Source organism: Notolepis coatsorum (assembly GCF_963971535.1).
Source record: "Notolepis coatsorum genome assembly, chromosome: 4".
Taxonomy (NCBI): domain Eukaryota; kingdom Metazoa; phylum Chordata; class Actinopteri; order Aulopiformes; family Paralepididae; genus Notolepis; species Notolepis coatsorum.
The window spans coordinates 122,439,773-122,463,367 of NC_140168.1; the positions used below are offsets into that span (position 1 = coordinate 122,439,773).

The window sequence follows — 23,595 nt, forward strand, 5'->3', positions numbered from 1 at the left end:
GCGTTTGGTGGTTGTTGTTGTGTAGTGTTCATTGTTCGTTTAGCAGCCTGATGGCCTGGGGATAGAAGCTTCTTCTGAGTCTTTCTGTGCTCGCCTTGAGACTCCGGTATCGCTTGCCTGACCGCAGCAGTTCAAAGAGGCAGTTGTTCGGGTGGCTGGAGTCCTTGATGATTCTCTTAGCCTTCCCCTTGCACCGCTTGTTGTAAATGTTCTGGAGGGTGGGGAGCCCCCCTCCAATTGTGCGTTCGGCTGAACGTGTCACTCTTTGTAGTCTGCTTCGGTCTTGTGCAGTGCTATTCCCAAACCAGGAGGTGATGTTGCCGGTCAAGATGCTCTCTATTGTACATGAGTAGAAGTTCTTAAGGATCTTCTGACTGACTTGGAACTTCCTTAGGCGCCTGAGGAAGTAGAGGCGTTGTCGTGCCTTCTTCACAACACTGTCAATGTGTGTGGTCCATGTCAAGTCCTCGGATATGTAGGCTCCGAGGTACTTAAAGCTGTTGACTCTCTCAACCGGTGCCCCGTCGATGCTGAGGGGGCTGTAGTCCTTGACCCCCGACCTCCTGAAGTCCACAATCATCTCCTTTGTTTTGCTGACGTTCAGGGAGAGGCTGTTTTCCTGGCACCATCCCGCCAGGACCTTGACCTCTTCCAGGTAGGCCCTCTCGTCGTTGGCAGAGATCAGGCCCACCACCACTGTGTCGTCAGCAAATTTGATGATTGTATTGCTACTCCGCTGAGCCACACAGTCGTGTGTGTACAGGGAGTAGAGGAGGGGACTCAGAACACAGCCCTGGGGGGCCCCTATGTTGAGGGTGATGGATGAGGAGGTGCAGTTGCCTGCTCTCACCACCTGGGGTCTGCCAGTCAGGAAGTCCAAGACCCACTGGCAGAGGTCATAGTTCAAGCCCAGGTCCCTGAGCTTGGCTATGAGTATGGAGGGGACTATGGTATTGAATGCCGAGCTGTAGTCGATGAATAGCATTCTCACATAGTTCCCCTGCCTCTTGTCCAGGTGTGATGCTGCTGTGTGCAGCACATGGGCTATGGCGTCCTCCGTGGACCTGTTGGGGCGGTATGCAAATTGCAGGGGGTCCATGTTGATGGGGAGGGAGGAGCAGATGTAGCCCTTTACTAGCTTCTCAAAGCACTTCATGGCTATGGAGGTGAGAGCTACAGGGCGGTAGTCGTTGAGGCAAGCAGGCTTGGATTTTTTGGGTACAGGGATAATAGTGGACTTCTTCAGGCAGGTGGGGATGACAGCCTGTTCTAAGGACAGGTTAAATATGTCAGTGAATACTGGGGCCAGTTGGTCGGCACAGACTTTTAGGACGCGGCCGGGGATGCCGTCCGGACCTGCTGCCTTCCTGATATTCACTTTTTTAAAGGTCCGCCTCACCTCATGCTCTGTTACCCTGAACACTGCGCCTCCATCAGCAGCCGACCCCCCCCCCCCCCCCCCATTGCCGTGGCTTGTGAGCTGGTGTTGTTATTACCAGCATCAAACCTCGCATAGAAGGTATTGAGGTCATTTGCTAAGGAGATGTCACTGTTCAGTTTGAGGGAGGCGCCTTTGTAGTCTGTCATCGTTTTGAGCCCCTGCCACATAGCTCTAGAGTCAGCTTGTTCAAACTGGAGTTCAATTTTATCCCTGTAGCGCCGTTTGGCCTCTGACACTGTCCTCCTTACGTTGTATCGCGACACCTTGTGGTCATTCATGTTGCCTGCCACTAGGCCGTCGTTGTATGCTTTGGTGCGCTCTCTCAGAGCTTCACGGACGGATTTGTCTACCCAGGGTTTTTGATTTGGGTAAACTCTCATTTTGGTAGTGGGGATTGTTTCTTCCACCAAAGTACAAACATAGTCCAGCACTGTCTCCGTGTAGACATTAATGTTATCTGTGTCGCGGAACACATTCCAGTCTGTGCAGTCAAACGCAGACTGGAGCGTCTCCCCCGACGTCAAATCCCATTTCTGCACCTCTCGCGAGACTACAGGAGTACTTTTGATTCTCTGTTTGTACATTGGTGAAAGAAAGATGGACGCGTGATCTGATTTACCAAAGCCACTATCAGAATGAGCCTTGTAGCCACCTTTAAATTGCGTGTAACAGTGATCTAGGATGTTACCGCCTCTGGTGTTGCAAGTCACATGCTGATAGAAGTCAGGTAATACCTTTCTCAGATTGGCGCTATTGAAATCACCCAGCACCAAAATGGCGGCGTTAACGTTCGCCGCTTGTATTCTGTTTACCTCGTCGTGGAGTCTGGAGAGCGCGACGTTGTTGCTGGCTTGCGGTGGAATATACACTCCTACAAGGATGATCGCCGTTAACTCCCTCGGGAGGAAGAAAGGACGACACTTGATGGTTATATATTCCAGGTCTGGGCAGCAGTGGTTGGATAATTCCTTCACGTTAGTTGGATCGCTCCAATTGTTGTTAAACATGAAGGCAATACCTCCTCCATGTTGTTTACCGGACTCTGCTGTACGATCCTTGCGGTGGATAAAGAAGTGTTCAGCTGGTTGGATTGCGTGGTCTGGAACGTCCGACGTGAGCCACGTTTCGGTGAAGCAGAGAACGTTGCAGTCTCTGACGTCTCTTTGGTATTGAATCCTTGCTCGGATGTCATCCAGTTTATTGTCGATTGATTGTACATTGGCTAGCAATATACTGGGCAATGGCGTTCGGTGGCGTCTGGATCTCAGCCTGTTACAGATCCCAGCTCTCTTCCCACGCCGTCTGGTTCCTTTGTTCCTGGGATCAAGGAACAAAGGCTCTGGTCCCATTCTCCGGAGAATCTCCTCAGGCCATTGTTGCGGTTCGGAAAGCTGGTCCAGTGAGTAATCCAATCGGTAAGTTTCCCGTAATCCGATGTCTATAAGTGACTGACGGTCATACACATTAAATGCACCTACTGTTGGTACAGACAAAACTCTTAAAACTATAAATATTAACAAAAGTAAGCACAGTCTCGACGGAGCGAACAGAAAGGCAGCCGGACGTTGCAGCGCCATTCTCTCTACTACACACTAGGGCCTGTTTACATATGTATCACGCAGCCTATCGGCTAGATCAGCTGTAGCTGTATTACTACACACTGGGGCCTGTTTACATATGTATCACGCAGCCTATCGGCTAGATCAGCTGTAGCTGTATTACTACACACTGGGGCCTGTTTACATATGTATCACGCAGCCTATCGGCTAGATCAGCTGTAGCTGTATTACTACACACTGGGGCCTGTTTACATATGTATCACGCAGCCTATCGGCTAGATCAGCTGTAGCTGTATTACTACACACTGGGGCCTGTTTACATATGTATCACGCAGCCTATCGGCTAGATCAGCTGTAGCTGTATTACTACACACTGGGGCCTGTTTACATATGTATCACGCAGCCTATCGGCTAGATCAGCTGTAGCTGTATTACTACACACTGGGGCCTGTTTACATATGTATCACGCAGCTGTAGCTGTATGAAGCAGGAGCTCATTTCCTACATGAGTCACTTGATGGTCATTAAAAACAGGAAATTGACACATTGTTATATTATAATTTAAAATGACGCCCTCCTTCCCTCTCTCCCTCTGTCTCTCTCTTCGCTCTCGCTCTCTCTCTGTCTCTCCTCGATCTCTCTCTCCTCGCTCTCCCTCTCGTTGCTCTCCCTCTCTCTCTCCTCACTCTCCCTCTGTCTCTCTCCTCGATCTCCCTCTCTCTCCTCGCTCTCCCTCTCTCTCCTTGCTCTCCCTCTCTCCTCGATCTCCCTCTCTCTCTCCTCGCTCTCCTTCTGTCTCTCTCCCTCCCCCTCCCCCATTCTTCTCTCTCTCACCCCTCCCTCTCTTCCCCTCCACCACCGCCAGGCGAAGGACGGAGGCTACGAGAGCGAGAGTTTCTACCCCAACGTGGAGCTGAACTTCCTGGAGATCCCCAACATCCACGTGATGCGCGACTCCCTGCGGAAGCTGAAGGAGGTGGTGTACCCCACCATCGACGAGGCCCGCTGGCACTCCGCCGTGGACCAGACGCACTGGCTGGAGTACATACGGGTGAGGAGACACACACACACACACCCATAAATGCACACACACACAAACACATACACACCCATACACGCACACACACACCCATACACACTCATACATGCACACACACACACATACACACCCATACATGCACACACACACACACACACTCTATCTCTCTCTCTCTCTCTCTCTCTCTCTCTCTCTCTCTCTCTCAGATGCATGTTGTAACTAGGGTTGGGCATTGTTTGGATTTGAACGATTCCGATTCCGATTCTCTATCGATTCCTGTTATTTTTTTTATTTTTTTTTTTTAAACAAAATTATTAAAAGTCAGTACTCAACACACAATGCATAATGAAACTAACAATTAAGATGGCTAAAATGACATGCAAGCACAGAAACAGAAAGCAAAAAAAATATATAATAATATTTTACCGTATACAGTGTATGTCCAACGAAATTACCAATTATACCAATGTCTTATACAGGATATACCCCTAATACCTGTTATCTAAAACCCTACACACATATGCTCCAGCTCGAACCCCCCCCCTCCCGGACCCCTCCTTGGATAGTACCTCCATTATCCCTCGCTCTTAACCAGACACTACCATTATAAGCTAGCTTTTATTCTCTCCACCACTTCTAACCACATTGACATTTTGGATTCATTGAGACCCAGAATTCTTGCTGTAGATATTTCTTGAGAAATCATATTTCTCCATAACTACAAAAACCCTGGTTGTTAAAGACATCCCCTAATGAGTGTATGCCTTGCTCTTCCCATATAGGGAATCTTATAGGACGTTTTTCAATTAAGAGTGCATTGTTATTGAATAAGGGAGTGTGATTGTGCCATTTTTGTGGGTTCAATATTTATCTACGAGGATCTTTGCAAAGAGGCCATCGCTCAGCGTTTCCCCTACAAGGAGGTGATGCAGAAATTGTTCAAGTGTGGCCTCAAACCAAGGCTAGTATATCCGGCACTATTATCGATCGTGGGTAGAGACGCCTAAAGACGCCAAGGAATACTGGAATCTACATGGAGCAGAACCCCCAGGGCAGAACGAAACACTGTCTAACAACAGATAAGCCTTCTCATCTCTCTCTTTCTCTGTGTATCTCAGTATTAGAATGACTTTATCCGGGCTCAACAAAAGTAGCAGATGATATGCATGCCGGCTACACCAAGGCACAATGTGTATAATATGGTTCGTAATGCATAATATTTACAGACTTCTGGTCTCCGTGGAGACAAGAATATATCATTGACACTAAGAACAATCTGGAATATTCTGGGCTCATCACTCGACTGCTCTGGGTCACTAAGGCCCCGTTTAGACGGAAACGCTAGCAGGTGAATCCGCAAAAAGATATTTTTGCTGATGTGCCTTTCGTTTATACGGAAACAGCGTTTTTACGGGGTGAAACCGCAAAAAAGTGAGACTACCTTCCAGGGTGGAATTCCTAGAAACGCAAAAGCTTTGCGATCTCGTCTAAACTATCAAAACGTATAAATCTGTTAAAACGATGACGAAAGGGTTGTCACGGCTCTGGTCGCGCGTACTGCTTACGTCACAGGTAGCAGGTATGCGCCAGTAGCCGAGACGTAAACAAAGCAAGTATGTCTGACTTATATCAACGGAGATCACCTGAAGGCTACATTGGCAGTACTTTTAACCCTTTCACTGCCACACGACAGAAGGTTAACCCTTACTATCACACAACCGGCTGTCGTGTGGCAGTGAAACGGTTAAATACACAAGAATCTGTCCCGCGGCGTGACTGGACCCTCTGTCTGTGAGTGACTCTGCTTTGGTGCAATCACATTCCCCATCCACAGTCTGCGAATCAGAGGCAGAGTAGGGCGGGTCTTCACAGCACGTCATGTGACATATGCGCCAATCGTGTGACAGTGGGGCTCCGTCGTCCCGAGTCGTTACAGCGTCGTCTGCACGCAGAATTCCATCCCAAAACGCTTGTCTAAACGTAAAATTAAAAGTGAAACCGCAAGATGACTTTTGCGGTTTCTGTTCACAAAACGCTCGTCTAAACGGGGCCTTAGAAATATCCCGAAAATACTAGTAGTCATGAACCCTGGGTAGGAAGATCATTCTGGAACATAACAGCAGTCTGTTAGTATATACTAGTGTATTCTACAACCTTCTAGAATATAATGCACCATTACAACGAAGGCCTGCAACTCTAACTTTAACATCCGGTGTGTATAAGCATAAGCATATGATCAATTGACTGAAGTTTAATCAGGCCTTAATAAGGCTTTAAAAAAAATCAACCACACCTAAACGTATGAGCACAACAAGGTTATTCTAATAATATAAATAATCACTCCACTGATGTAGAGATTGGCACATTGTAGCTCTAAAAGTCTCTGTTTTTCTCTTTTATCTATTTATTCAATTCTGTTCTAGTGGTTTCTCCACGTTGAGTTTTATTTTAGCTCTCACTCCTTTTTTTCTTTTTTATCTTACATTGTTCTTTCCCATTGTTCTTCATATTAAGGTGTTAGTGTTTCTCTACAATCTTTTCCTTTTTCTGATGTTTCCTACATAAGTTAGTAGAAGGTTCAAATGAATATATCGATGAAAGTGTATTATTCTTTTTTTACATTTTTCATAATATTTCATTACAGTAAGGGAAGGCGCAAGACCAAAAGCGACATTCTATTGAATTAGAATGAAAATGTTAGATCCTATGGCAATTAGCATAGGAAGATTAGGATTACAAAGCTCAGTTTGGGCAATCCGGTGGCCTAAGGGAGGGAGTCATACGCGGAGGATGTGTTTATGGAACACAGGCCTGTACGACTCTCTGGGAGAGGGGAAAAAAGGGGATTTTTATTTGTATATATATATGTTTTTAAGCTCGGCTCTCAACGGGACCTCAATAATTGGATGTACATCTATTGTAGCTTCGCACTCCAGAAGCATTACCAAAAACTACACAAAAACATGTATAGATTATGGCTAGTTTGAATATAATGATATGGAACACTGGTGGGATAAATAAACAACACAAACGCAAAAGCGTGCTCACACTGATGAAAAAAGAACATGTGGACGTGGCTCTACTAAGCGAAACGCACATTTTAGAGGAAGACATAGATACGTTAGCGGATAACACATATCATAATATTAGTCACTCTTCTTTTGGTACGAGAACTCGAGGTGTAGCCATAGTCGTTAGACGTAAGTTAAATATTGAATTAAAGGGAGTATGGTCGGATGCAGATGGGCGTATAACTATAGCTAGGATTGTACACAATAACAGGAAAATAGCGTTGGCAGCGGTATATGCCCGAAATTTGTACGAAGAGGGTTTCTTCACTACACTAACCAATGCAATGTTAAACCTTCCCGATTACTCATTTATAATAGGTGCAGATTTTAATGCCATTTGGAATCCAAGGATGGACAAATCTTACCTCGCCTTTTCCAGCGAACAAAAGAATTCATCTAAAGCATTAAAGGATTGGTCGAAGATTACAGGTGTAAATGACTTATGGTGTTCACTTAATCCCACGACCCGAAAGTACTCTTGTCGATCGGCCAGACATAACACATTATCCAGAATAGATTATGTCTTTGCATCCCCGAGACTATTTGATAAATATGAAGTGGAAATGATACCCAATGCACTATCAGATCACTGTTATTTACTCCTAAAAGGAACATTTGGTATACTATCTTCCCGAGCCCCAAGATGGCGTTTTAATTCGATGCTGCTTAATAACAAGGAATTCATTACACAACTCAAAGAAGCTCTTATAGTATTCCTACGGGAGAATGCAAACTCGGTGCAAGACCCCAAAATAATATGGATGTCGGTAAAGGGAATGATCAAGGATTTCACTGATAGCTTTTCCTCCAAAATGCGCAAGAATCAATGCACAAAACTGTCTGAACTGGAAACGCTTTACTCAACGTTATTTAATTCTTTAAAATACAACAACTCAACTAGACTAGAAAATCAAGTTAACGTACTAAAAATAGAGATCAATGCCATATACAGACAACAATCGGAAATACAAATACGCAGCACAAGACAACAGCAGTACTCCCAAGGTTCTAAACCTAGTCACCTATTAGCCATGCGATTAAGAATTAATGCAAAATTTGCAGATATAACTACCATTAGAGCACAACAAGTACTTGAAACAGATCCCAAAATAATAAACGATACATTCAAAGAATTCTACTCCGACTTATATAAATCAGAAACGACCTTCGATCAAAACAAAATGGACACATATCTTAATCAAATTATTCTCCCTAAACTTTCAGAGGATGACGCTAAACAGTTAGAAACACCGATCACACTAGAGGAACTCAAGAAGGCCATATCCGAAATGCAAAGTGGTAAGGCTCCTGGAAGAGACGGTTTCCCATCAGAAATGTACCTTTCTTGTTGGGACATAATTGGACCCTTATTACTAAATATGATCTTATACTCAGTCAAGGAGGGGAACTTCCATAAAAACGACAATATTGCACTCATATCAGTCCTTCTCAAAAAAGACAGACTCCACCGAGTGCGGTAGTTACAGACCCTTAAGCCTCCTCGGAACCGATGTCAAACTGTACTCTAAGTCTAAGGTATTAGCCATCAGATTACAAAAGCATATGACGTCTTTAGTTCATCCGGACCAAACTGGCTTCATAAGAGGTCGCCTGATCACTGATAACATAAGACGAATACTGCACGTACTAGATGCAGACAAGGACGACACCATACCTAAGGCGATGCTGTCCCTGGATGCTATGAAAGCCTTTGACAGGCTGGAATGGTCGTATCTATGGGCAGTATTAGAAAGGATGGGGTTAGGAAAAGGATTCATTGATATGATTAAAGTATTATACAAAGACCCATCGGCCATGATTACAACAGGTACATTCATCTCCAAAATCTTTCCGGTATCACGCTCAGCCAGACAGGGTTGCCCTCTTAGTCCCGGACTATTCGATCTATCATTAGAGCCTTTAGCACAATATATAAGACAATCCCAATCCATAGAACCAATCGTAATCAAGGGCACACAACATAAAATTAGTTTATATGCGGACGACGTAATATTGTTCATGCAAAGCCCCAACACCACATTGCCTCATCTACTCAAGTTGATTGAGAACTTTGGTGATTTATCGGGATTTAAAATAAATTGGCCTAAGTCGGCTTTCCTTCCACTTAACACCCCTGCAAAAAAAGATATAACCCTCCCAGGTGAGATACCTATGGTAAAACATTTTAGATGCTTGGGAGTGGAAATATTCCCCACCATAAGACAAACGGTGAAGCACAATTACACAAAAATACAAAACAAAATCAAAGACGACCTTGACAGATGGGCAAAACTTAAAAACTCAGTACAGGCAAGGGTATCAATAGTTAAGATGGATGTACTACCTAGAATCAACTTCTTCAGTTCAATGCTACCGTTACCCCCTCCAGAGGGTTACTGGAAAAGATTACACTCCTCCACATACAAATTTATTTGGAATAACAAACCACCACGTATAAAAAGATCCACCGCACAGAGAAATAAAGCAGACGGTGGCATGGCATTTCCAGATTTTTTCCAATATTTTAAGGCGTACACATTAAGACCATTGACAACATGGTTTGATCCCCAAGCATTAGTATCCTGGAGAAAATTGGAAGAAAACATAGTAGCCCCACATAGACTGAAGGACATAGCATACACTAAACTTCCAATCAAGCACTGTGAGCGGAAATTTGGCCCCATAATTTCCCATGCGATCCGGATATGGAGTGAAACACAAAAAAAATATCCTATCGATTCCTGTTCTAAACGATTCTCGATTCCGATTCTTTGAGGTGCAGGTCAAAACAGGTCACAGCTTATTTAGCAGGAGATTTTATTATTATTTTTTTTTAATCTTTAATTTTTTTCATACTATTCACATTTTCAGTTGACTTGATACAGTTTAATTTGGTTGCTGTACTGTAACTAGGGTATTAATTAACAAAGACATTTATTTTTTTATTTTTTTTAAAGAATCGAAATTAAGAATCGAATTAATTCCAGAACCGGAAGTTAGGAACCGGTTCCTATTAGAACCGGTTTTCGGTGCCCAACCCTAGTTGTAACTCTCAGATACAATAGTAGAAGAACAGAATGTGTTTTTTCTAATGACTCTACTATGGACCACCAGACACAGTGGCTGGAATGGACACACAGACACACTCTCACACTGGGAGACGCATGACTACACTGGTATTGACTGTGAGCGCGCGTGACGATCCAGTACAGAGCACTTTAGAACACGATCCATACATAGTGCTTCACACAACTAAATAAATGTCAAATAAATACATGTTTCTTTTTCTGATCAAATTTGCTTTAATTTATTTCAGCAAGATTACATAAAAAAATAAAGTTCACTTTCAATATAAAAGAAAAAGGAGAACCCACTGAGATGGTGTATGTGTTTTATGATCTGATAGGCTGCTTGTATTACAGTGTGTGTTTTATGATCTGATAGGCTGCTTGTATTACAGTGTATGTGTTTTATGATCTGATAGGCTGCTTGTATTACAGTGTGTGTTTTATGATCTGATAGGCTGCTTGTATTATAGTGTGTGTTTTATGATCTGATAGGCTGCTTGTATTACAGTGTGTGTGTTTTATGATCTGATAGGCTGCTTGTATTACAGTGTGTGTTTTATGATCTGATAGGCTGCTTGTATTATAGTGTGTGTGTTTTATGATCTGATAGGCTGCTTGTATTATAGTGTGTGTGTTTTATGATCTGATAGGCTGCTTGTATTACAGTGTGTGTTTTATGATCTGATAGGCTGCTTGTATTATAGTGTGTGTGTTTTATGATCTGATAGGCTGCTTGTATTATAGTGTGTGTGTTTTATGATCTGATAGGCTGCTTGTATTATAGTGTGTGTGTTTTATGATCTGATAGGCTGCTTGTATTACAGTGTGTTCTCTATGTATTAGGGATAGTATATCTGGGATAGTAGGGATAGTATATCTGTATGTCGTGTATGTCATAAACGTCATGATGAATTGAAAATGGGAGACCCTGATGTAAACAAGATGAAAGTCTTCCTCTGGTCTGCAGTCCCTTAACACATTGGATGCCACGCCTCTTACTCATCGTTAACCCCTCATGCCACCTATTAACCCCATGTAAACGGTCACCTTGTTTGTAGAGCCTATAATTCTATATTATAGCTATGGATACAGTACTATAGTCATTTGACACTGGGTTTCTTCCAGTCGAGATGCAAAAAAGAAATATGTTTTCCATCCATACGTTCCCGTGTGGTGAATATAAGTATGGTTTTAGAGCGGCCTAGGATAATTCATGAAATGCTGAGTAATAGCCCTACATGTCTATTACATTGTGGACTCTACCGTTCCTCGCCTGAACCCGCTATTGTTCCGGATTCAAGTCCACATTATCAGTATTATGTTGCATCATGAACGCATGAAAGAGGGGGGGGAGGGGGGTCGTTTCTGATTATTCGAGCGTCGGTAACGGCATTCGCATTGAACACTAGACACGGTTACCAGCCCGATCGCTAAGAAGGCGGCATTGCAGGATCAGGCTAGAATTGACGTCTAATCGCTCTTACCTTCGGCCGAAAGTAATCCAAACAGAATATTCCAATTTCTTGATCGCCATCTGGTAGATCCAATCCCCATTTGATCGACGTTATAAACGACCATAACATACAGATCAAGCATAATTAACAGGCTTCGATGTGACCGGCTGAACTGTGTGCTTCGCCGAGAACAAGAAATGTAATCTTGAGACCTGGGGTCATTCCACAGCTGAGGATACAGTGTTAGAGATGTAGCTCGATACCGCCGCCTGGTAGGATGCGGCCGGTACTGCACCTTCGGATTCCCACTATGCATTTTCAGCCAACACACATCACCCTGAGACTGAACCGGGTATTAAAATCGAAAGAAAGGAGAAACGACCCAGAAACGAGAATCTTCGTTTACGGCACTGAACCGTTGGGGCACAGAAACGAGAATCTTCATTTTTGGCACTCAAGCAGTTAACAATTGTGTGTATTGAGCCGTACTGTATTGTACCCATTCTGCAATCTGTTAACAAAGTTATCAATCAATTAGGGCTGCAACGATTAGTCGACATAATCGACGACGTCGATTATAAAAAATCGTTGACGAGAAATTGTTGCGTCGATTAGTCATTAAAAAAAAAAAAAACACGTTATTTAATTTATTTAATTTTTTTTTTTTTTTTTTTTTTGTGCACTACCTATCTTTGTGAGAGTGGCTTCTCAGGGTTCCAGACAACATCATAACATGATGATCCCATAGCAAATTTTGGACATTGAAAACATTGTTCCCCTGCAGGAGATGATAATCAGACTAGACACACAATACATTACACACGCACTCCTCTCACTCACACACAGCGATCAGAGTAAGACACACACACACACTCCTCTCACTCACACACAGCGATCAGAGTAAGACACACACACATACACACTCCTCTCACTCACACACAGCGATCAGAGTAAGACACACACACATTCACACTCCTCTCTCTCACACACAGCAATCAGAGTAAGACACACACACATTCACACTCCTCTCACTTACACACAGCGATCAGAGTAAGACACACACACATACACAAATTACACAGTACACACCTCTCACTCACACAGCGATCAGAGTAAGACACACACACAAATTACACAGTACACACACTCCTCTCACTCACACAGCGATCAGAGTAAGACACACACACATACACACATACACACACGGACTCCTCTCACACACAGCAAACAAAAGACCTAGAAGTCTGTCTGATCTGACTCATCCCCCTCTCCCCTTACAGCTGTTCCACGTCACCCTCCTGGTCCTGGACCAAGTTACAGCCCCATCAGCCGCGGTGCTGGGGGCAGATGCTGCTAGTTATTTTTCTTTATTATTATTTTTTTAGTTATTTAAAGTACACTTCCACTTTAATTTGTATTATTTAATTTATTTATCTTGTTATGAGTGATTGCTGTATTGTTCTTCAAATACATTTTCATTTAAAGTGGCTTAAGATCCAAATTCAAATGTTTCATGAGTCATTATTTTAATTTGCTATGGGATCATCATGTTATGATGTTGTTGTTTGGTCCTGACAAGAGTCTCAAAGTCTGGGGTGATGGTAGACAAGCAACTCTGAGGTCATGCTCAATGTCCAATCTGTTCCTCTGCTCTGTCTTCAGCTGGACCAGAGCTGAGAAGCCACTTTCACAAAGATAGGTAGTTTAATAAAAAAAAAAAAAAAAAATATATCCTTTTTTTTGTTTTTTTTTGTTTACATAATTGGTTTTCGATTAGTCGACTAATCGAAAAAATAATCGACAGATTAGTCTACTACCAAATTAGTCATTAGTTGCAGCCCTACAATCAATCAATCAATATTGATTGTCCTCGTGTTGATGTTTGATTGATTGATTTGTTATGGTTGTATTTGTAGACTTCAGTTCAGTCTCTTCAGTTACAGTTGTCTTTAAACCTGCTTGACGTTAGACCTGACTCCCTCCTCTCACCACAGCTGCTGCTGGCGGGCGCGGTGCGTATCGCTGACAAGCTGGAGTCGGGGAAGACCTCGGTGGTGGTCCACTGCAGCGACGGCTGGGACCGCACCGCTCAGCTCAGCTCCCTGGCCATGCTGATGCTGGACAGTCACTATCGCACCCTGAGAGGCTTCCAGGTGTGTGTGTGTGTGTGTGTGTGTGTGTGTGTGTGTGTGTGTGTGTGTGTGTGTGTGTGTGTGTGTGTGTGTGTGTGTGTGTGTGTGTGTGTGTGTGTGTGTGTGTGTGTGTGTGTGTGTGTGTGTGTGTGTGTGTGTGTGTGTGTGTGTGTGTGTGTGTGTGTGTGTGTGTGTGTGTGTGTGTGTGTGTGAGTGAGAGTTGGGTGTAGAGTGCGTGTGAGAGAGTTGGGTGTAGTGTGTGTGTGATAGAGAGAATGAGAATGAATTATGCATGTGAGAGAGAGGAAGTGATTTTTTATGTTCAGATTATGTTACATTATAAACAGTTACATGTGTTCAACATACACAGTAGGTTAAGTGTGTGTGTCTGTGTTTGTGTGTTTTTAGGTGCTGGTGGAAAAGGAGTGGATTAGTTTTGGACACAAGTTTTCTGCGGTGAGGAATGACGCGAGAGAGGGAAGGAGGGATTGGGGAGAGGGAGGTATAGAAAGAGGGAAGGAGGGATTGGGGAGAGAGATGGATGGAGAGAGTGAGGAAGGAGGGATAGAGAGAGAAAGAAAGAAGGGGGATAGAGAGAGAGGGAAGGAGGCAGAGATAGAGGGGGAAGGAGGGATAGAGAGAGAGAGAAAGAGAAGGGGGATAGAGAGAGAGGGAAGGAGGGATGAGAGAAGAGGAAGGAGGGATAGAGATTTTATTTTATTTTATTTTATTTTATTAGGGATCCCCATTAGCTGATGCGATAGCAACCAGCTAGTCTTCCTGGGGTCCACACACAAAAAAACATACAAAAACAATCACTATTGCAAAAACAAAATGATTAAAAGTCAGTACACACAATGCATAATGAAACTACTGTAACAATTAAGATAGCTAAAATTACATTAGTGAAAAACAAAAAATTACTTTACAGTGTTAAAAACAATTTAAGATTCTTTTTAAAAGTGAATCTACTGTAAATGCAGCAGAGGTTCCGAGGCAGGCCATTCCAAAGAGTTAATGCTCTAAAAATAAAAGATCTCCCCAAAGTGCTGGTTCTAGGACCTGGCAATTCAAGCTGCCCACTACTGGAACCTCTAGTGCATAGGTGTCAAACTCACGGCCCGCGGGCCAAATGCGGCCCGCCACGTCATTTGATGTGGCCCCCCAAGAGCTCAGGTAAAAAAAAAAAAATTTATTTATTTATTTTTTTACATTAACACTTTGACTGCCTAAAAACGATTTACAACGTCTTTGCTGGCGATGCTAAAGTTGCCGGGGGACGCTGTAAGTCGTCTTTATATCAATATTTCAAAAATCTGCGATCTGATCCATAATGTACCTCCGCTGGCCTGAGAACCACCAGCAGGACCCACTGAGCTCTCTGGCGGTTCAGGAGCGCCATCTGGTGGCCGATCGCGCAACCGCTTAACAGGAAGCACAGTGGAGGTTGTGATATATGTCCGTATTGCTTCCGGCCACTCGGGATAGGTTCCGGCACTCTAGCTCGTCACACTACATAACGATCGATTGCCAATAACTCGATAAACAACATGATTTGGACGTATATACCATTATACAAGCTGGAGATGGACCGGGTAATAATATATCCCATAATGATAAAATTTCTACTCGACGATGATCGCCCAACGGCGCGCGGACACTGGGGTGAGTTTCAGCGTGTAACGTTACCGTCTTCGATAATAACTGATATTATCAACATTTGACCCACATTAGATGATTGGTATAACGCTGCCCACGGAATTATAAACGCCCCCTCGCCCATCCGGTCAACATCAGATGACGTGTAGTAACTTCTAGAAGTACGTCTAGTTGGAATTTTTTATATCGCGCGGATTGCCATCAAACTGTATTTCATCATCAATATAATGCATTTGGGGCTATATATCACGTTCTGGAGAAAGCTGCAGAAAGAGATGAAAACATACTTATACATTAGACCATACTTTACTATGAATATGTGAATGAAAAAGTTTAACGTTGCTACACAATGAACAATACATATAGGACTTTGAATGGGCCCTAATAATGGCAATGTAGCAATAGAATTTAAAAAGTTATAGCCCTGCAAAGAAGGGGACTTTCTCCATAGACAAATAGCGCTGGCAATCTATGGTATATCATTAATTTAACCCATGGCAGCCAAAGTGCTAATATTGGGTTAAAAAATTGCAGTGTTAAAATAATTATGGGTTAATGCGTTAATAAAGCTTTAACTTTGACAGCCTTAGTTATTACACATTCTTACACATACATGTATGTTGAACATCTGAGGTATTGATGAAGTAACAAAGGAAAAAAGCCAAAAGCACTTACTCCTCAGACATTCTTTGACAATTTTACAGCCCAAAATACAAAAAAGATCCAGGCGGAATAGGTAACAAAGGGTTGAAGAAATATTGTCTGAACTGTCAGATGCAAACTGGCTGTGTGACATAACCGAGCATCTCGCTCAATTGAATAAGAAGCTGTAGGGACGCAAACAAGTCCCACCCAAAACTTGACCAATATAGTTGTGAACTGAGACAACCCTTATTTTGTTATTTTTGAGTACAGTTACAGTTGTGTGTTCATGCAGACACATAATAGCAATTTCATTACGAATTGAAAATGGGGGACCCTGATGTAAACAAGTCGAAAGTCTTTCTCTGCTTGCATCCCCTTAACAATTGTGTGTATTGAGCTGTACTGTACTGTACCCATTCTGCAATCTGTTAATTAAAGTTAATTAAACTATCTTCCATTAGTTGGATGTATGGCCTCTGCAAGGTTGTGTGCAGCCATTTGTTTTTGTAACATCTGCTACATCTGTCCCACGTGTTCTTTGCAGCTCACAGTTGTTAGTTCTGCCCCTCTTGACTGTGACAAAAAGGTTTTGAACAAACTTAATGTCATAGCTTGTATTTGATGATATTCTTCTTTGTTATTTACTTGAATGGTTTGATCATTGATTGATGGAGTAATATGGGGTTCTGATAAACAAAAGTTATTTGTTAAAATAACATAAGCTAACATATTTTTACATTTATGCATATGCAATATGTATAACTTGAATAAGTAATAAATACAGAAACAACATGTTTAACAATATGTAAATGTGTAGCTACATTTATTTTACATTACATTAACATTTATACGGTCTTTGGCCCTTTGAGGGCAACCATAATGCTGATGTGGCCCTCTGTGAAAATGAGTTTGACACCCCTGCTCTAGTGTAATGCTCGTGCACAGTATTACTAAAAACAATCTGATTATGTATAAAAACAGGAGTTTTACTGCTCATGACCAACTTGAACAGCACAAGTACCGGTATATTAAAAGACCATCTATTTTCAACGTTAAGCCAAGAGAGGCGGGCATGCATACGGCTCACATTAGACCTTAGTGAGCAGCCCAGTACCAACCGTGCTGCCCTGTTCTGGACCACCTGGAGCTTCCTGAGGTCACCACTGGCAGCAGATGACCACATCGCAGAGCAATAGTCAAGATGACATAAAACTAAACTTTGCACTATCTGACATAAAAGGGGACGGGCAACAAAAGAAGCACATTTCCTGGAAATACCAAGAGAGAGAAAGAGAAGGCGGGATAGATAGAGAGGAAGGAGGGATGAGAGAAGGGGAAGGAGGGATAGAGAGGGAGAAAGAGAAGGGGGGATAGAGAGAGGGACAAAGTGATGAGAGGAATGGAGAGAGAGGGAAGGAGGGATGGATGTGATGTATTTTGCGGTACGTCACAGAGCGGTATGTTACGTTTATGTTTATGTATATTTTAGTGCTGTCAGGCGATTAAAGAAATGTATCTAATTAATTACAGGATTTGTAATTAATTAATCTAATTAATCGCATTTTAATTAATCGCATAACCATTTTATGCCTGATATTCTATATTCTATAATCATGTTTCAAATGGCATGTGTCCGGATGGCAGAATTCAGTACTGTATCTACAAAACCTTCTGTTTAATCATCTTCCATCTATTAATTTGCTTAGATTTTTCAGGTCTGGTCAATTTGAGCATGGTGTTATTCACAGTCAAAGATAAAAAAAAAAAAAATGTAATTGATATTCTCATTTGGTTCATTACAATTTACTCAAGCCTAGTAACAGACACAGTATTTCTGACACTGGGAATACATTCCCTGAGATCCATAGATGTCCCTAGAATCAGATACCATTTATTATTACTTTTGTTGTTAATTTTCATAACTCGATAATTTGCTGTGTAATTAATTAATCTAATTAACGCGATAAACTGACAGCCCTAGTATATTTATGATGTGCCTTATCAACAGGGCTGTCCTCGACTAAAGACATTCTTAGTCATCTAATAGTCATAGGATTTGTCGAGTAATCAATCCGTTGATTTCATCCACGGATCTGAAAAGGTTTACACGTCCTCGTTAAATCTAACGCTCACCAGAGATGTATCATATGAAATAACTCACTCAGCATGGGGGGGGGGGGGGGGGGGAGTATAAAAATCGACTAACAAAGTCTCGACTAACAGACTGACGGACTAGTCTGGTGTACTGTGTGTTGATGTGTTGTGACTGTGTTGTGCAGCGCGTGGGCCACGGGGATGAGAACCACGCCAGCTCGGAGCGCTCGCCTCTCTTCATCCAGTTTGTGGACTGTGTCTGGCAGATGATGCGGCAGGTGAGGCCTTCAGCTCGGTCATCTAGTGGACTTAGAATAATAGTTCTGTTCAGCTCGGTCATCTAGTGCAGTGGTTCTCAAACTGTGGTACGCGTACCACTAGTGGTACTTGGTGGTACTGCTGGTGGTACTTGAAAACATTTCCAAAAAAGCTAAAAAAAAAAAAAAATCTTTTTTTTTGCAGTCAGGCCACTGAACTTATAAGCAGGCCAGGCCAGTGTTTTCTGGTTGCGGCAGCACGATAGTTAGATAATATAAGTGGGGAACAACCAGGAGATCACTGTGACAGAGAGTAATGCAGTCTAAACAGTCATAAATCTTTAATTCAACTTCAGCCCTGATCATAACCATTTATTTTTAGATTTCTTGTAATGTCAGATAAAAAATTAAATACTCCCACTTTTCTGAAAAGAGTTGGTGTTAAATCTGACATTACAAAAAATCCATCAAAATATGTGTTGCTGCTAATCATTGACACATGCCTAGCCTGTAATAATCCCCCCCAGAAAAATGTACTTTGCATTTGATATATTGTAAATATTTTACTTTTTGTGTTTTTTTTAACAATAATTTGTGATGCCATCACACAAACTGGCATTTAAATGGTAGCCATTCAAAAATGTATTGAATATGTGTTTTATTTTCTTTTTTACAATAATTTGTGATGCCCATCACAAACACTGGCATTTAAAGGGTAAAAATTCAAAAATTCCTGCACCAGAATGCAAGAAATTAAGTTTTTGTAACAAAATAATTGTGTGTGTGTGTGTGTGTGTGTGTGTGTGTGTGTGTGTGTGTGTGTGTGTGTGTGTGTGTGTGTGTGTGTGTGTGTGTGTGTGTGTGTGTGTGTGTGTGTGTGTGTGTGTGTGTGTGTGTGTGTGTGTGTGTGTGTGTGTGTGTGTGTGTGTGTGTGTGTGTGTGTGTGTGTGTGTGTGTGTGTGTGTGTGTGTGTGTGTGAGCCCGAACGTTCGTTCGTTAAGCTGACATTCGGACTTTAATTAATGGGTTCGAACGTTCGGTGAAAAAAAATAAAGCAGGCGCAACGACGGTGAGGCGATGTGAAGCGGCGCGTCCCCCGAGTCGCTCGGCTCAACCAGTATGGTCTCTGCCGGGCTGTTGCTGGATACTCAACCGGAGCTCTAGTCTCAACCAATGCAATAGAACAATTTTGATTGAATGACAGGCGATTCTGCCAATTATGTCACACCGCTTGCACCCGCCTCTGCTGTTACCACCAATCGGCAAGCGTTTATTATTTTTTTTACTTCCGGCAATGCCGCCATTGATCTGCTTGAGAGAAGCATTAACGTAGCGTTAGCTCCCCGCCGAGGAAGTAAAAGTCGTAACAACTTTCCATAGGTCAACCTGCGGAAGGATCATTAATGAATAGTATTGAATACCAGCCTTTTTCGGCCACGGAGCGCGAGCTTCATGGCGGGAGGTGGTTGCGTTGGAAACAACTCTGGCCGAGGCGGCAGGCGTGTTGGGAGCCCGGCGGGTGTCTCTCTGTCTCTCTGCCGTCCCCCGTTCAGAGGCGCGCGCTTCTCTCCTTCCCGTCGACCAAGAGTGAATACCTGTTATTGAACGTGTAACACTAACTATATAACGTGAATGCCACAAAACTAATGCATTTGTTTATCTAGCCCCTTACGTGACTGCGGTGTGCAAGGGCTATTGTTTATCATAAGTAGTAACTTTATGCAGTACTCAGTAGCTTGTTTATTTTCTTCTGAGTGCTTTGTTTAATTACATGTTTACATGAACAGCCACCACTGTAAACAACATGTTTTTTCACCAATAGATTATGCAATGCCGCCCTCCGTAGGATCTATAATAATAATAAAAAAAAAAAATTATATATAAAAAAAAAAGTAATAAAAAAAAATTGTATTAAAAATTTTTCAAAAAACGAACGTTCGAACGTTTGTTCGATAAACCCTGGCGAACGTTCGAACCCTAAAAACAGGGTTCGGGCTCAGCCTTAGTGTGTGTGTGTGTGTGTGTGTGTGTGTGTGTGTGTGTGTGTGTGTGTGTGTGTGTGTGTGTGTGTGTGTGTGTGTGTGTGTGTGTGTGTGTGTGTGTGTGTGTGTGTGTGTGTGTGTGTGTGTGTGTGTGTGTGTGTGTGTGTGTGTGTGTGTGTGTGTGTGTGTGTGTGTGTGTGTGTGTGTGTGTGTGTGTGTGTGTGAGAGTGTGAGACGGACGATTGCTTGCTGTGTGAGAGAGAGATAGAGAGAGAATTAAGTACATTTGCTGAAATACTGTTGTTCTTAATTTTCTCACTTGCTATGTGAGAATGTTAGTTATTATGTTCTCAATGGCCCTTGCATTGTATGAGTTGTGTGGAAGTGTTTGCTAGTTCTAGTGCTATCCCTTTGTACATTGTGGCTGTGTCTGACAAAAGTTAACAATAAATAATGGTATTAGGAATACATTTGCCTCCTGCGTGAACTGTGCATAGCTGAATAGACTGTATTTTAACGCCGTCATATGGTGGTACTTGGAGAGCCAGCTACGTTCTCAGGTGGTACTAGGTGTAAAAGGTTTGAGAACCACTGATCTAGTGGACTTAGAATAATAGTTCTGTTCAGCTCAGTCATCTATTCTAGTGGACTTAAAATAATAGTTCTGTTCAGCTCGGTCATCTATTCTAGTGGACTTAAAATAATAGTTCTGTTCAGCTCGGTCATCTAGTGGACTTAGAATAATAGTTCTGTTCAGCTCGGTCATCTAGTGGACTTAGAATAATAGTTCTTTTCAGCTCGGTCATCTAGTGGACTTAGAATAATAGTTCTTTTCAGCTCGGTCATCTAGTGGACTTAGAATAATAGTTCTGTTCAGCTCAGTCATCTATTCTAGTGGACTTAAAATAATAGTTCTGTTCAGCTCAGTCATCTATTCTAGTGGACTTAGAATAATAGTTCTGTTCAGCTCAGTCATCTATTCTAGTGGACTTAAAATAATAGTTCTGTTCAGCTCAGTCATCTATTCTAGTGGACTTAAAATAATAGTTCTGTTCAGCTCTGTCATCTATTCTAGTGGACTTAAAATAATAGTTCTGTTCAGCTCTGTCATCTATTATTGTGGACTTAAAATAATAGTTCTGTTCAGCTCAGTCATCTATTCTAGTGGACTTAAAATAATAGTTCTGTTCAGCTCAGTCATCTATTCTAGTGGACTTAAAGGCATAGTTCTGTTCAGCTCTGTCCTCTGATGGACTTAAAGGAATAGTTCTGTTCAGCTTGGTCCTCTAGTGCAGGGGTTCCCAAACTTTTCAGGCCGCGACCCAAAAATAACGGGGTCAGAGAGCCGCGACCCCCACTATTATAGGAGGTAAAAAATTATTATTATTTTAATTTTTTTATAAATGGAAATGTATGGTTGAAACATGCACACGTTCAAACGCACACACACTAATAAGCATTGGAGGCTTTTAACCAGGGCCGGACTGGGGAAATCATTCAGGCCAGGAAATATAGTGCGAAATATAGCCCCAGTCAGGCCACCTTTTAAGCGGGGGGTCCCCCACCAGGAGATTTTGTGTTACAAAGACTTCATTTCCTGCATTCTGGTGCAGGCATTTTTTTATTTGTACCCTTTAAATGCCAGTGTTTGTGATGGCATCACAAATTATTGTTAAAAAAACAGGCTAGCATATGTATGATTAGCAACAACACTGATTTTGATGGATTTTCAGTTTTTTTGTAATGTCAGATTGAAAATAATACAATCTTTTATTCAACTTCAGCCCTGATCATAACACCACATATTAATTTTATAATTCTAACCCTTTAAATGCCAGTGTGTGTGATGGCATATATTTGCAATATATCAAATGCAAAGTAGATTTTTCTGGGGGGGATTACTACAGGCTAGCATGTGTCAATGATTAGCAACAACAGTTTTTTGTAAGGGTCCCGCCTCCACCAATCACATGCGGCTCATTTTGTGTGTGTGTGTGAGAGCAAGAGAGAGAGAGAGAGAGATAGTTCTCCAACTTGTGTGAGTTGCAGTGATCTCCTGGTCGTTCCCCACCTAGGTTATCTAACTATTGCGCTGCTGCAACTAGAAACACTGTCCTGGCCTGCTTCTAAGTTCAGTGGCCTGACTGCAAAAAAAATAAAAAATCTTTTTTTATTCTTTAGGGTTAAAAAAAATGGAAATCATCTGGCGAAAAAAAGGGATACTTAATCACAATATCAAAATATATAATAACCAGGAGCCGTTGACTGTTAGTACTTTGGCCGACTACAATTAGGATAAGCAATAGGTAAGAAGAGAGGAGGAGAGAAGAAAAGTGTGCTGATGTTAAATCAAATCAAATCTAATTTATTTGTAAGGCCCGACGACACACGTTAATGTGTTCATTTGTTAGATCTGATATGGAACAAGGTAAACAAAGTATCAGTTTCATCTCCACATGTGGTGCAATTTAGGATGAACCTCCAACGCTACATCAACAACATAGGCTGGTATGTGACCTCAAAAGGACCTCTAACCTAGGGTGTCCTCTAGTCTAACAGTAATATTCACAAGAAGGAGTAAAGAGGGACAGGAGACGGAGACGACCGTACCAGATGTGTTTGATCTTCGTTTACTCCGTTTACACTTAAAGCGATGATGGTGTTGATCAGTAGAGTTCTTCTCTGAGCGCAACCCATGCTGCTCCTCACACCAGCTCCGGCTAGCCGGCCCACAAACCAGTGCAGAGTCCGTGGGGTGGAGCTCCTGCTGGTTCAAGCTGACGGAGGCTCGCTGAAATCTACTTTGTGTTGCGCTGTGGAGTAGATTTCAGTGAGCCTCCGTCAGCTTGTACAGACGGGAGCTTGCTTGACAAAGAGAGGCTGGATTTGAAAGTACATTTAAAACTGAAATTATTTTGTATGCCAAAACCCTTGTATTTGTGAACTGCACAATCTATTGCCTCTAGAAGCCTCGCCGTCTGTGTCTGGTCGTGACTATGTAGCCTAATACATTGTGTGATGAACATGACATCACAAAAAATAAGGCACATTTCAGCATGAACAAGGAAAACGAGCATCTCACGTTTTCCCAATGTATGTACATTTTAAAAGCTGTGAGAATAAAGGAATCTGAATCTGAATGAACACAGATGAACATACTGATGTAATGAAGTTCCTCTTGTGTCGTGGTTGTT

The 23,595-nt window shown here is 42.3% G+C and overlaps 1 protein-coding gene across 4 annotated transcripts in view; it reads left to right on the top strand.

The window, feature by feature from the left end:
• The window catches only part of mtmr1a (myotubularin related protein 1a), a 367,207-nt gene that overhangs the window by 334,756 nt on the left and 8,856 nt on the right, over positions 1 to 23,595 (top strand). For all 4 annotated transcript variants that reach the window (XM_084312594.1, XM_084312595.1, XM_084312596.1 and 1 more), the window contains 4 exons: positions 3,866 to 4,051; positions 13,627 to 13,785; positions 14,173 to 14,220; positions 18,348 to 18,440. In XM_084312594.1, the coding sequence (XP_084168720.1) occupies positions 3,866 to 4,051; positions 13,627 to 13,785; positions 14,173 to 14,220; positions 18,348 to 18,440 (486 nt within the window). The remainder of the gene's footprint in view (positions 1 to 3,865; positions 4,052 to 13,626; positions 13,786 to 14,172; positions 14,221 to 18,347; positions 18,441 to 23,595) is intronic.